A 15,308-nucleotide genomic window follows, 5' to 3' on the forward strand; every position below is an offset into this window, starting at 1 on the left:
TAATTTATTAATCACATTTATGTGGCTCCCTATTTCACAAGAACCCTTCTCGGCCTCTTTCTCTGCCCATTATGCAGCTGCAGGACATGCTGTCTTATATCTGACCATTTCCTTTGCCCCGTTTCTCAATATTTTCTTACGCATTAGATTTGCCCAATGCAGAACCCAAAATGGAATTTACAGAAAGGCCAGGAATTCAGAGTTAAAGAATATTGTTGAAAATTAAGAGAGGCAATGCAAGATGTTGCATTGCTTTAAAAAGCATATAATCAGTTGATGCTTCTAGATATTTTAAGAAACCTCCCTGTATAAGGGGAAATAGATGCTAAGGAAAATAAGTGGTGGATGGTCTTCTCTTCAGTGTCATATTCCTGTATGCTTATTTGGATATGGATGCAAATAGTCAGCAGTACCACTCAACGTCTAATAAAATGATATAGTTGGAGATGAGTTTCACCGCATCATTTATAAATGAAGCATTCTATCTCAAAATCACTCCTACAGAAAAGGAAGTTTATTGTGACTTGGCAGCTTATAACAGACTGTATCTGTGTCGTTTGCAGGCATGATGTTATTTTGTCTGGTTCAAGTAACTGACTATTGGGTTTGTGGTTCAAAATCATAGGTAAAGGTAAAGGTTCCCCCGCACATGCGTGCTAGTCATTTCTGACTCTAGGGGCCGGTGCTCATCTCCATTTCAAAGCCGAAGAGCCAGCGCTTGTCTGAGGACGTCTCCGTGGTCATGTGGCCGGCATGACTAGACGCCAAAGGCGCACAGAACGCTGTTACCTTCCCACCGTAGTGGTCCCTATTTTTCTATTTGCATTTTTACGTGCTTTCGAACTGCTAGGTTGGCAGAAGCTGGGACGGGTAACAGGCGCTCACTCTGTTACGTGGCACTCGGGATTCGACCCGCCAAACTGACGACCTTCTGATCGACAACAAGCTCAGCGTCCTAACCCACTGAGCCACCACGTCCCTCTCAAAATCATACTGGTTTTGAATAAAAAAAGCTTTCTTGAATGATGTTTCAAATGCAGTATGGCAGGGGTCCCCAATCCCTGGTCCAGGACCCAATGCCAGGCCAGAACTGGGCCGTAGTGGGTGAGTGCGTGTGCACACACAACTGCATTTGTGAAAGCAGCGTATGCACACAAAACCACACACACTCCTGCCACCTCCGTGACCACCAGATTGCTGAGCCGGAAAGGTTGGAGACTGCTGCAATATGGGATGAAAAAACTAAAACGTTATTGCAGTTAATCTTAAGTAGTTAGCTTCTCTGGTAATCTCTGCTGTGTCCTCTGCCAAATAAAGCCCTTTCTAATGTTGAAGTTGTCTGACAATTACAGTTTGCTGCTATCTTGTATACCCACTGCCTGCAATGTATACAGTTTAGAAAAGGTGAAATTTGCATTGTGTTCTTGATTTGCATTAGTAAAGATCTAGAGCAGGGGTGTCAAACTGCCAGCCCGCGGGCCGGATGTGTCACATGGAAGCCGCACCCATCCCAGCTCCAGCAAGGAGAAAAAAGTCGTGACACATCGCGACACGTCACAGGATGAGTTTGACACCCCTGATCTAGAGTAACAATGGAGTTACTTTTCTGACTTACATTGCATTCCTATATTTCACTTAACATCTAAATAAATTCTCTTGTATTCTCAAGTAGTTATGACAGCTACATGATCAATATTTTAGTTCCATTTCTGAGATGTTATCTTATTTACAAAAAATTGTTTAGTTTAATTCTTTGTAGTAAATAGACATGTCCTTTGCATTGAGCGTTATAATATGCTGCAGCATTAATTTGTTCTTTTTAATGTAAAGTCCACACAGTGATAGTCCATGTCTTCCCAAACTAAATAGGTTACTAGAGTTTTAAATAAAGATCCACCAATACTATTGTTAATAAGTATTTAGTGTTCGATATCCATTTCTGCCCCTTTTCTGCCTTAGATTCCAGTCTGAAAGGGAGAGTGGAGACAGAAACTTTGCAATAGGCTATTATCTCAAAGAGAAAAAGGTATGCATTTGGTTATATTTACTCCACTTCCTTAAATGTACGTAATGTCAAATGAAGAAACTACAAATAACATTTTATTTCTTCATAGTGACAGTAAAGGTAAATACAATATTAATATAAATGTAGTGACAGTGTTATTCTTCCATTCTGTAATCCTTCTGTGGCCAAAAGCATTTAATAATCTTTTGCTAAACTACCTGACAGAAGTACACATTATTTGATGTTTTGTAATAGAGCTAAAATATTTTCCTTCAAATTTTCACAGAAAGGTAGACTTAAATGTCTGGAAGTCCTATTTCTAGATAATTATTATTTTAAATCTTATTTTAATTCTAAATAATTCTTTGTTTCTTAGATAATCCTCAATTGAATTTTCAGAACTAAGATTTTCTCCTCTTTTTGTTTTAGTTTATATATGCTAATTTTTATCACAGTATCATGATGTACTAAAATATTCTATTATTTTCAAGTGTTTTCCAGAGGGCACAGATATGGTTGGCATATTGGACTTCTATTTCCAGGTAGCTAATTAATCTCTAGAATATTTGTTATTCTTTGTTATGTAGAATTACAGGTTAAAATTTTATTTATATAAATATTTTCATAGCAGAGGATCTAATCCTTTGTTGGGGCAAGTATGTTAACTAAACGATATTCCCATTGAATATATTTTAATAAATCAGCATTTCTCATTCTCTGATCTTAATGTAAATTAATAGTTGATTGCAATCCTTGACCTTAGAATTATATATTTTTGTAGTGATAATGTAATATGTTTTGCAGCCAGTTTTGTAGTACTATATGGAGAAGAAATAGTTAATCCTATCCTTGGTGCTCTCATACTGGTTAGGTTAACTAAAACATATTTTCTTATCACTAATCCTTTTACTGATTAAAATTTTTAAAAATTAAAAGCTTTCCCCCCCACTCCTTAGATTTAACATAAGACAGCTTTGAATTTTACACACTAGTAAATAATATAAATTGTCCTGGATCTCTCACATGATTGTTCATACCGTTCATCTCTGCAGTAACCGGATCATGTAGTTTTTAAATGTTTCTTTTAAAAATGTCAGTCTTTCATCAGAACAAGCTTCACTATTGCACTGATTAGAGAACAAGTTTTTTTTTAAAAAAAATCTCACCCAGTTGTTTTATGAGTTAATCTTGTACCATGATAATCACTTTCATTAAAAAACACTGCTACCATCAGATGCTCATTTCATGCTTACTCGAATAGGCCTTTATTCCCTAATCTGGAAACAGTCTATCTTCATCTGCTGTGTTGTTCATAGGGTAATAGACTCTTTTATGGGTTGAGGCTCCTTTTTGTAAGATAGTCCTGTCATCCATTTACTTACGTAGCCTCCTGTTTGCATAGGTTGATCAATGTTTTCTTTGTTTTCCCTAAGCTGTGCTCCATAGAAGTGACTTGTGAATCTGCTAGTGTCATGGCAGCCACCCTTGCCAATGGCGGGTTTTGCCCCATCACTGGTGAGAGAGTCCTGAGTCCTGAAGCAGTTCGGAATACTCTAAGTTTGATGCATTCGTGTGGCATGTATGACTTCTCGGGACAGTTTGCCTTCCACGTAAGTGTTTGTTTAGAGGGATCTGTTATAAAAAAATGTTTAGTTATTCTTTTTTTTTAAAAAAGAATTAAATTTTTAATTAGCAAATTTACCATGGGTGGTAAAAAAAAACATTCCATGTCATATAGACTAGTTAGAACATATAGAACTAGTCAGGACAGAAATGAATCCAGAAAAACAAGGCATTTTGAGGTATCAACCAAATAATCCCTGGGATGTAAATTTACACTAATGGATAACATTTTGGAAAAATATTGTTACTTTGACAGATGATATGGATAGTCAGTGAATGCTATCTAAGTATCAATAAGCATATATTAACAGTTTAAATGATGCCTTCATTTAGGTGGGTCTTCCTGCCAAATCTGGAGTTGCTGGTGGCATTCTCTTGGTTGTTCCTAACGTTATGGGGATGATGTGCTGGTCACCTCCGCTAGACAAGATGGGCAACAGCGTTAAAGGGATACACTTTTGTCACGTAAGCAAGTCTTCTTACTTGAATTGTTAGTAGTCTGTAGCAGAAGTACTTATGAGTTACAGTATGTGTGATCAATAATATTAGCTGAATGAAACATAGTCAACTGTAAACTGTGGTAGTATACATGAGTATAAATATAACACAATGATGTCTTCACTATTGCAGGAACTGGTTTCTTTGTGCAACTTTCATAATTATGATAACCTGAGGCATTTTGCAAAGAAGCTTGATCCTCGGAGGGAAGGTGGTGATCAACGAGTAAGTTGGAAGTATTTTATAAAATTAATGTGTAACACGTATATTGTGCATAGCAACTTCCAAATAGGATTGGTCAATGACATGTATTACATCAATATCTGAGTTGTGAGTGTCCAGATACAATTCAGACAACATCTGTCACATCTAGAATTTACTACCAAATGCTATGTTACATTAATCACTGGCTTTTACTGGTTACAGGTAGTCCTCAACTTACTAACCATAATTGAGCCCAGAATTATAGTTGTAACTCATACTAGTCGTTAAGTGGGTTACTGTGTGACTGCACCCAGTTTTACAACCTGTTTTTGTGGCAGTTGTTAAGTAAAAGCCAAAATCATTAAACAGATGCTATGGCTGTTCAGTGAATCCATTGTACCCATTGGGCATTTTTTTGCTGGAAACTGTAAATGTTGGTTTCTGACAAAAACAAAAATTGTGGCCATATGACTGCAGAACACTACAAAGGGCTGGGAATGTGGGCCAGTTGCCAAATGCCCAAAATGCAGTCATGTATCTTCGGGGGAAGCAGTCGTTGCAACTTTGAAACATGGTCATAAGTATGTTTTGGGGAGATCTGCTATAGCTTCAAATGTAAGTTAAGGGCTACCTAGTAATAACTGACTGAAAGTTAGTTGAGTTTGGTTAGATAATTGGTATTATATAACATATCTGAGCCTAGTATATTTAGATTACCTCAAACAAATTTGAGAACTGTTCATGTATTCTTTCTAGATGGTCTTAAAACCATCCTAGATAAAATGCCATGACAAAAAGCTAGCATATTCAGTGGTATATTTTCACTTCATAAAAATTATGGGACAAAGTTCTTTGTTACAGATTTTGATCTTACAAGAAAAATAAATTGTATATAATACAGATTACTTTTATTTTGGTAACACGTTTGATCCAAATATTAGTGAGGAAATATCTCCAGTACTGTTCTTGGCTCTCAGAGTAGCAGTGGGTAATCTCTTGCTTGTTGCTGAAAGACATAATAGGGGGGGGGGGGAAGGGATGCGTCCTAGCCAATGTTTTTTAAAATTGTACTGCCTGAGAGACAGAGCTTTGTATTAATTTCCAAACATGTCAGTCATCGTACTGTTCTGACCATGGCTCTGATCTTACTGGGAAGAAGTCTGTGTTTGAATGGCATTAATGCCATTCAAAAGGAACGCGGTGGCTCAGTGGGTTAGGACGCTGAGCTTGTCGATCAGAAGGTCGGCAGTTTGGCGGGTCGAATCCCGAGTGCCGCGTAGCAAAGTGAGCGCCTGTTACTCGTCCCAGCTTCTGCCAACCTAGCAGTTCGAAAGCACGTAAAAATGCAAGTAGAAAAATAGGGACCACTACGGTAGGAAGGTAACAGCGTTCCGTGCGCCTTTGGCGTCTAGTCATGCCAGCCACATGACCACGGAGACATCCTCGGACAAGCGCTGGCTCTTTGGCTTTGAAACGGAGATGAGCACCGGCCCCTAGAGTCGGAAACGACTAGCATGCATGTGCGGGGGAACCTTTACCTTTAATGCCATTCAAAATACAGCAATAGTCATTACTTTGAGTTTGGAATTCCATTTGCATTGTAGCTTGTGTAAGTTCACAGGCAATTTTTAGGTTTTGGCCCTTGGTTTGAGGTTGGGCTGGGAAAAAGATTGGCCCTGTACAGTTAAAATGTTTAGTCCATTACTCATTTTTCTAACACTTACAGCAAAGCTTGGACCTAAGTAATTATTGCCATAGCAGTTTGGAAACCATCCTGCCTAAGATAGAAAGAAGGTTGGATTGCCAGAGTTGAACTAAACCAGGAGAAGCTGGATTGTAGAAATGCTGCTGTAGTAACTCAGTAACTAATAGAACCTCAGGAATTCTAGATTAATATGAAAGTTCCTGTATGGCTAATTAACACAATCGGCATCCTGTTATGAATGACTTGGGGGGTCTTTCTTCCCTTCCACCAAATTAAATAAATTATTCACTGTGGTTTGAAATTGAAAAGTATGTGGCATGATAATGTCAGGCTGAGAGAGATCTCTGAAAACCAGCAAGTGCTAATTGATAAATAAAAATAATGCTAGAATGTTTTATTTCATTGGTAATTTAATACATACTATATGTTGCTTAAACAATTAGCATTCCTTTGGACCACTGGACTATGAGAGTCTTCAGCACGAACTTGCATTAAAAGAGACTGTGTGGAAAAAAGTGTCACCCGAATCAAACGAGGACATCTCCACAACTGTAGTGTATAGAATGGAAGGTCGGGGAGAACAAAACTAGTGCATTGATTGGGCTTTGGTTTCAGAGAGTTTGGTTTCATTTTTAAACACACTCCAATTTACACAGTTCCAAATATTTTAGGTTTATTATTTTGATTTCAGTGGGTTGTAAATATGCTTGAGATACCCAAAATTGGTATACCAATAATTTTATACTAATTGCTTTAATAATTGTTTTTCAGAAAGCAATCTGAAACAAAACTTAAATATGTGCTATTTAAACTTGTATCATGCTTAAAGAATGAATTGCAAAATGGGAATTTTAAAGTGTGCCGTACAAGTGAGAAATATTGCAGTACAATCAAGATGCAGATAGCATAATTGTTAACCAAGAACATGAGAGCCAAAGATATCGGAAAATTTAAGTCCTGGGTCATAAATAGTTATTTCTTTTATTGTTAATATATTCTAAAGATTACCCTTTGCTTTTTTCATGAATAGTGTAAAAACCTGATCCCATTTATTCCAATTAAGTGCAGTTAATTTCAGTGTAACCAAATGTAAATGAAATTAACTGTTCATGTACTGTTTTGCAACACTGACAAAACAATTCACAATTTTTATATAGAGCATATTGGTAGACAGAAACTTATTTAAGCTTGTGTAAAAATATTAGTATGTTACTGTATAAGGTAAAAAGGTCATGTTGGATTAGCCTGGCTGAGGAATTCTGGTAATTGAAATCCACAAGTCATAAAAAGGCCACGTTTGAAGACCCCTGGGTAAGGGTATGCTCAGGATCCACTGCAAAAAAAAACCCCAATTTGCTTATGTTAAATTTATATGCCACCCATCTCTCCATGAGACAGAATTTTAATACATTTGCTTCTGTGTTAGAAACCTATTGTGCTGCTGAAGGATAGATTTCCTCTGTCAGCCAAGCAAAATATGAATTACTGTGTCAAACCTTAATTCCAGACAATTTGAGAGAAGAATCATAAATTTAGTAGACTAGAAAAGAGATTTTTTCCCCCACTTCCTAGCATTTTCTTGCAAATGCAGGGATTGCATCCCCCCCCCTTTCCCGGTTTTTGCACCAGCCGAGTATTGATACATTTGGTCATGACAGAGTTGACCAGCTGGCTTGTCACTTGATCCTGATGTGGGCTGAGAGAGAGTGAATGGCTCAAAGTCATACAGCCTTATGTTTTCATGCCCAAGCCAGGACTAGCACTCATAGTGCTGGTGATGACCTATAAAGCCCTAAATGGCTAGGGTCCAGGATATCTGAGGGAACACCTGCTGCTGGCATCAAGCTCCCTTCGTCCAGTGCGCTCCAACAGGGAGGGTCTTCTCAGGGTGCCACCGGTAAGAGATTGCCGGCGGACGACACCCAGGGTGTCAGTGGTGTCAGTGTCAGTGGGTGCGCCTGCCCTTTGGAACCAGCTGCCAGTGGAGCTGAGGACTGCCCCCGACCTCCGTTCATTCCGCCGGGACCTGAAGACCTGGCTCTTCGAGCTCTCTGGCCCAGGCTGAGAATTCTAATTTTAGCTTTAATCTTAATTTTAACTGGGGTTTTATTTATGCAGGGACGAATATAATTTTTTTAAATCTGTTTTTAACTTTTGTATCTTTGTTTTTTAATCACCCTGTAAACCGCCCTGAGTCCTTCGGGAAAGGGCGGTATATAAATGTAATAAAATTAAATAAATAAATAAATAAATAGTCTCCTGGTTTCCAGTCTGGTGCCTTAACCTCTAGACCAAACTGGATCTCAGTTGGCTGGAAAACAAGTAATAGATAATACTGTGTTATATACATAATGCTGTGTTATATGAGTAAATATTCAATATACTTATATAAGTTGTATCTATTCTCATGTCAGGTTCTTTCTATATTTCCTGATAAGGCTTTATTCAACAACATTTTTCTTCTACAAATGAAAACCACCTGTACTCAAGCTCAGTATATTTACTGGCTTTTTTAAAAAAATCAACATTGAAGGACCAAAATATTAGAATGTTCTAGGCCAGAAGAGGGGAATCTGTGAATCCTTTAGCTGTTGCTGAATTGTAACTTCTCCATCCCTTACAGTGGGTAAATGCTGCCCCTGTACATCAGTAACTTGGAGGTAGCAAATTTTCCCAGTTAATAGCATGATAGATTTGGAAGAGATTGAGAAGGATCCTGCAGTGTGCAGTTCCAAGATCCTTGAGAGAAGGCTGTCTGACTTAAGAACTCAGCCTCCATAGGCAGACCATTCCGTTATTGTACAAATCTTATTTTCAGGAATTTTCCCCTTACACTTAAATAGGAGTTGGAAGTGCAACTTCTACCTAGTCTTGATTTTTGTGGCAGTGGACCATCTTCCCTAAAGCAATCTAGAGTCCATTTCTTGCATTGTTACTTTTATCGTTCTCCTCTTAACATGATTGAATGTCTCAGTATCTTGGAAATGTGATGCCCAGATTTGTGCACAGTAGTTGGATTGGGTTCCTACCACTGCAGAGTAGATGAGAATAAGGATGCCATGTGCCTTGGGTGCAATGATTCTTCTAACGTACCCAGACCTATCTTGGTGTATGTAACAGCTTTCTCATGTTCATCCTGTTTTCAATTACCATGCCTAAGCCCTTTTTGATGGGGTTCTTCCAAGCCATGAATCTCCCATTGTGTATGTGTGCTCTGCGTTTTTATTCCCCGAATATAATGGCCTACATTTTTCACTATTGAAGAGTATTTTGTTCATTTCAGCCCAGTACTCCAGCCTGTCCAGATTTTGCAATCTCCTTCTGTCATCCTGGGTGGTGGCCAATTTATGGCATCTGCAAATTTGATCTACAAGAGGAAAATTTGGGTCAATACCAGCACTAGAATGTGCTCTTGAAGCACTGAGGAATATAGGAAACATAACCGCAGTGCCAAGTTATGTTTAAAGAAGTTATGATTTATCAATCTCTACAACTCATGCTCTTAGAAAAGTGTCTATATTACAATGATTGCAATGTTCAGATTATCATGTTATTGGATTGGAAGTGATTCACACAGATTGATAAAGGTGAAACTGATCTGATTGGTTGATTTTGAATGGTGTCTTCATACTAGTGTAATTTTTGCAGAAAACTGCTTTTAAACAGAATCAAGCTTATACTGACATATTGCTGCCCCCATAAGATTTTTAATTTGTCACTTTTGTACTTTGGCTATGGTAAAATAATTTGTGAGTTCTTGTTTTAAAAGGCGTGGTAATTGGGGGGTGGGGGTGTTTTTAGTATCAAATCATCAGAATGTTATTTCCTGGCCAAAACCAGGAAAAAATAGTAATATAATATGAGGGAGTTTTAAAAAGTGAGAAAATACGAAAACAGTCAAGAATTAATAAAATGTGGACATTACATTGGACTAAGGTGGGCAAATGATTGGGCCATCTGATATTACTAAAATTCTGCTCTCCTACCACTTAGATGACCTGGCTAAAAGTGACCAATGATGGGAATGGTAATAAAAAATAAGGTTGTTCTATTTTTTTGAAATCAAAAAACCTGTCTGAGTTTAAAGTTAAAGTACTCCATTTTAAGCTTGACAGACTTCCTAAGCCAGTGATGGTGAACCTTCTAGAGACCGAGTGCCCAAAACCTGCCCCTGCCCCCTCGCCCCCACTCTTCCCCCTGCCCCCTGTTCCACCCTGCCTGCCCGCAGGGCCACCCACCGCCTCCATGCCCCACCGCAGATCGCCCAGGCGGCCCAGCAGTGCCATGGCGGCTATGCCCTCCACCCACACCCCACAGTATCATTTGCACACGATGGGGCGTGAGGGCGGAGTCTTGTCCCCACTGCCCGGTTGCCATGTCCTTGGCTGCACTGCTCTGCTCTGCGCAGGCCGTGCCCAGGGGCAACTCTCTTCCATGGGGCTGCTGGTGAGGAGGGGGCCACAGAGGGAGGCGGGGCTGGGGCAACGGCGTGCATGCCCACAGAGAGGGCTCTGAGTGCTGTCCCTGGCACGTGTGCCATAGGTTCATCACCACTGTTCTAAGCTATTAAAGCAGTCTTTTTCAGACTTGACATTGGGTGTTTTTGAACTCTGAGGAGTTCAGATTTGAAACATTTTACGTATTTCAGTTTAGATTCTTCTAAATTATATCCATCAGAGAAATGGCTACATTCAACATTAAGGGCAAGGCCTCAAAAGTTGACAGAATATTATTGTGTTTAATCTGTAATTAGTACAGCTTAGTGCATTTATGTTCATAGCAGTATCAGTTCTTATTCAAGCATTTATCTTGTTGTATTCTCCATTCTGCCCTTTGACATAATGTTTCATTAAAAAATACAATGTATTTAAAATTTGTTTCATCATCTTTCTATGATTTTTTTCTCCTCAGTTTAAATGATTTGTTATGTGTTCCCATTTTTCATTTGTTGAATGTTATTTATGTACTTTGAGCCCATTTAACTTTGTATTATAATAAATTTTTATTTTAAGCAGATTATTTTGCATTTTTGCATTCTTTTTCATATGCAATTTAAGCCATGATTTGATTCTGAGCAGTGCTTTTTTTGTAAAAGAAAAAGGTGCCGGAACTCACACATGTCATACAACCCGCCTTGCCTACGCTACAAGGTTCCATCCAAAAAAGGTGCCGGAACTCCGTTCTGAGCATTCTATGAGAAAAAAAGCCCTGGTTCTGATAATAAAAAGCAGTCTTCTAATGTTTTGAATAAAAACGAGTGAAGATGAAGGCCCACTTAGTTTGAATAAATTATAGGTTTGGGATGTTTTATATAACTTGAACTGGTTTTTGTTTTGGCAATGCCCGCTGCCTTCCTTCTCTTGCCACCTTCCATCAGCTTTGGAGGATGGCTTGAGAACACATTTATTTGGGCCTATAGCACAGCATGTTCTTGCTAGGTGCACAACTCTTCCCCATCCCCGCTACTGCTGCTCTTCCCCAGACATGGGCAGAATGTTTGAAGCATACCTTGTCCAGGCAGAGAAAAATATCCTTGCAGAGGATTAGAGAAGCATAGATTTATACACACACACAGACACACACACACTCACACTCACAATGCTTAAGTAAAAATATCTTGCATACAGGTATCTATTCAATTGAACACTTTATACCAGGGGTCGGCAACCGGAAAAAGGAAAAGAGCCACTCAGAACCGGTTCCGTTGCACAAACAAAAAAGTGGGAACCGCAAAAAGTGCGCATGCGTGCATCCACTCACGCGCATGCGCAAAAACATGTTGCACATGCGCAAAATGGGAGGCACCTGCGTGGCAACGGGTCTCCCCTTTGGAGAGGTGTGCGCCGTCCCGTCTGGAGACCTGCCGCGTTCGTCAAACGGGGCCAGGCTGGCGCGCGCAGGGGGGGAGGGGGCGACGGGGGCTTTTCTCCTAAGAACAGCGGCTTTTAAAAGTGGGAGGGTCGGAGCGCCGTGGGCTTGCCTGGAGGGGGGGCAGAGAAGCGAGTTGCTGCAGCCCACCTTGGGCGGCTCCCGCCCTTTGTTCAGGCGCCAGCATCCCAAAGAAGCGCGGCCAGGAAGCCTGCCCCCCGCCCGCTTTTTCGGAGGGGGGCAGAAGGAGGGAGCACGTCCCTCCCTTCTTTGTCTGCTCCGCGGCTGCCCTGCGGGAGGGGAACAACGCCTCGCGTGTCCAGCCTGGCCCCTGGCCCCAGCGCAGGGGGCGAGAGAGGCGGCGTTTGGGCCGGGCCAGAGGACGAAGCCGGAACGTGCGAGCTGCGCTCCCCCTCCCTCCGAGCAGAAACCCGGTCCTTGCCGCTCCCGAGGATCTGTGAGGCAGGGGGAGCCACCCTTCCCCTCATTTGCCCCGGCGGACGCTCCTGGCGCTGCTGCTAACGGGTGCGATTCCAGCCGGAGGCGTCAGAAAGCCGCCGCCGTCCTTGGGAGAGGTGCGCGTGCACTCTCCAAACCGCCGCCATTCCGTTTGCACAGCTGCCATGTTTGTCAACGCGGCAGGTCTCCTTGCTTCCTTCGGGGGGCCTTTCATTCCTGTACAAGGGGGAAGGGGAACTCTCTGTGCTTTTGTGTGTGCGTGTGTGTGTGTGTATGTAAAGCACGAGAGAGGGAGGAAGAGGGGGGGAAGCGAGATCTCAAGCCCCAATGTTTCCTGCCTTCCACTGCTGGCGGCCGCCCCGCATTCTTAGCATTCCTAGGCTGTGACTCCGAGGTCGTCGTCGCCGTCTCCGCTGAACAGCGCCACTTGGAAGAGAAAGGGAGCAGGACAGGCACGCTCGCCCCAGCAGAGTGGACGGCCCTCGTTTTAGTAGCGAGACAGTAATCGCTCCCCTCTTTCCCCCCAATGCTCCCGGTTCTCCCGCCCACCTTTCGGGCTGAGTCTGGTGGCCGGGGACTCTGCTTCCCCTATTTGGCGGAGCGGACTCGCTCGCTCACTCGCTCCATACCGGAGTCTAGCCGAGGCAAAGGGGCGTCAGAGCCAGGCTTCAGCAACCTGCGCGGCAAGGAATACCCTGTGTGGCCACGGCTCTCGGGGAAGCCCTGGCTGTCCGCTTCCTCACTCCACGCTGCCATTTGGGGCCCGCGCGTTCCCCGGGCAAATCGCAGCGCCCAGCAGGCGAGGAAACACGCCCGCTCCAGTTGCCCCCCCTCCCTCAGGAGACGCGAAGCAAGTGACTGCCCGGAGCGCGGGCTCTCCGGGAGCCGCCTCTGCTGCCCCAGTCCTTGCGGTTCCCGCTTGCTCGGTAGGGATCTTTCCCAGGACTGGCTCGCTGGCTTTTCCCTCTTAGCCAGACATTGTGGAACCGCTTTCCTCAACCTCCCCCCCCCTCGGTTCTGCTCTCTCCATGCCTTCTCTGGAGAAAGTGAGGGGAGGGGAGCATCTAACCTTAAATCCTTAACCCTCCCCATTGAATCCACCCAATAAGACCCCCGATCGGGGGAGGGAGGCAGCCGGCCAGAAACCAGGAGCTCATAAAATAATTCCAAAATTTTTTTTTAAAAAAGGGGGAGAAACACCCTTTATAGCACAAGCGAGTCAGTCAGCCAGTCCTCCTGCCGTCCCTCCCCGAGTGAAGGACAATAGCTCTCTCCTTCACCACCACCACTACCCGCAGCCCCTTGACACCAGAGCCCTGGGAAGGAGGGGGGGAGTCCATTGTGTATGCCCGGGCTCGACAATTTACGAAACAAAAACAAAACCACACACGCACACACACAAAAAAAAAAATACAAGAGAGGGAAACGAGAGAGTGGCTCCTCCTCCTCCTCCTCTTCTCCAAAAAGACCTGTTGGAAAACTGCACAGAGCAGAAGCGGCAGCCAGGAGCCCACCATCTCTCCTCTCCCGCTCGCTCTCGCTGCTCCAGCCCTGGCGAGCCAAAGAGACGAAAGGCCCCGAGCGATAGGAAGGGGATCTCTGCCCTAGAGCGGGGGGGAGGGAAAGGGGGGGAGGAAAGGCCCGATCGCTTTGTGTTACCTGCCGTGAAACCAGTCCTTGCAGGCGTCGCACTCGATCATGAAGCGGGTTATGTAGGGCAGCCTACAGATGCAATAGACGGGCACCGTCGCCATGTTAGCTCCCTTCAAAACAACACTGGATCCCAAGGCAAGCGAGCTGTGGGGGAGAGTCAGCCAGCCCAGCCAGGCAGCGGAAAGAAGCAGGCAGGCAGGGCGTGGAGGTATGGAGACCTGCCGACGTTTGGGGAGGTTTGGGGAGGTGCGCGCGCACCTCTTGGAATGGGTAGCGGCCCCGCTTCTTGGGAAAGCTGCCGCAGCCCGTCTGCAAAGCTGCCGCTTTCGGCAGCTTTGCAGACGGGCCGCGGGAGCTTTCCCAAGAAGCGGGGCCGCTGCCCGTTTGCGCGGAGGTACAGAGACCTGCCGACGTTTGGGGAGGTGCGCGCGCACCTCCCCAAACTTCGGCAGGTCTCTGGACGGCGGCGGCTTGGGAGAGCTGCGCGCGCACCTCTCAGAACGGGCGGTGCCACTCTCCATTTGGAGAGGTGCGCGCGCACCACTGCCCGTTCGAAGAGGTGCGTGCGCACCGGGTGGCTGGGAGCCGCAGGAGACGGCTCAAAGAGCAGCATGCGGCTCCGGAACCGCGGGTTGCCGACCCGTGCTTTGTACCTAAACCTATATATTGATCTTAGTTCGTATATTTCTGAGACCAAATACACAAGCATTAGGCCATCTTTGTAAGGTATGATTTATCAAAGGCATTTGCATGAGTAGGTAAGAGCTAATCTCACATGGATAAGTTTCTTTTGTTATTAATCAGGTGGTTTCTGACAGCTGAATTTCTCTTTTTGGCAGTGAGTGTCCCTTTGTAAAACCTTTTTTTTTAAAGATCTTGTCTGTCTATGTATTATGATTCCTTGACTCAGAACCTTAATATCAAATAGAGTGTTGTTAATGCTTACATTCCTTCGAACTACTCTAATAGGTTGATGTAATTGCAGTTAAATTTTAATATGACATATTTTCTGAATGAAATAATCTACTCTTGATTCGTACATGTCATTGAGATTACAATCCTGTACCTCCTTATCTAGCAACTTCTATGCAGTTTATAACTAAGAAGGAGGTTATTACTTTAATTATTTGTGCTGTGCCAAGTGCAATAGGATTCATTGAGTACTAATTGTATGCCAAGGGACTGGGGTAAAGAAGCAGGGTATAATCAACTAGATCAGCAGCACTGATTTGCAGTGCAGAATTCCATAGATAGAAATACATATTGCTTCCATATGCTGGATTTCTCCCTTTG

At 43.1% G+C, this 15,308-nt stretch overlaps 1 protein-coding gene across 3 annotated transcripts in view; it reads left to right on the top strand.

Annotated features, from left to right (window-relative positions):
* Positions 1 to 15,308, top strand: part of GLS (glutaminase) — an 83,102-nt gene that overhangs the window by 41,881 nt on the left and 25,913 nt on the right. Inside the window, exons 10-15 of one of the 3 annotated variants that reach the window (XM_083350514.1) lie at positions 1,960 to 2,026; positions 2,497 to 2,547; positions 3,439 to 3,615; positions 3,962 to 4,093; positions 4,259 to 4,351; positions 6,479 to 11,051. In XM_083350514.1, coding sequence (XP_083206640.1) covers positions 1,960 to 2,026; positions 2,497 to 2,547; positions 3,439 to 3,615; positions 3,962 to 4,093; positions 4,259 to 4,351; positions 6,479 to 6,625 — 667 coding nt within the window. In that variant the 3' untranslated portion in view covers positions 6,626 to 11,051. Of the gene's footprint in view, positions 1 to 1,959; positions 2,027 to 2,496; positions 2,548 to 3,438; positions 3,616 to 3,961; positions 4,094 to 4,258; positions 4,352 to 6,478; positions 11,052 to 15,308 lie in introns of those variants that run through there. The other 2 variants (XM_083350515.1, XM_083350513.1) reach the window with 2 other exon arrangements.

This window comes from Vipera ursinii (assembly GCF_947247035.1).
Source record: "Vipera ursinii genome assembly, chromosome: 1".
In the NCBI taxonomy this organism is placed as follows: domain Eukaryota; kingdom Metazoa; phylum Chordata; class Lepidosauria; order Squamata; family Viperidae; genus Vipera; species Vipera ursinii.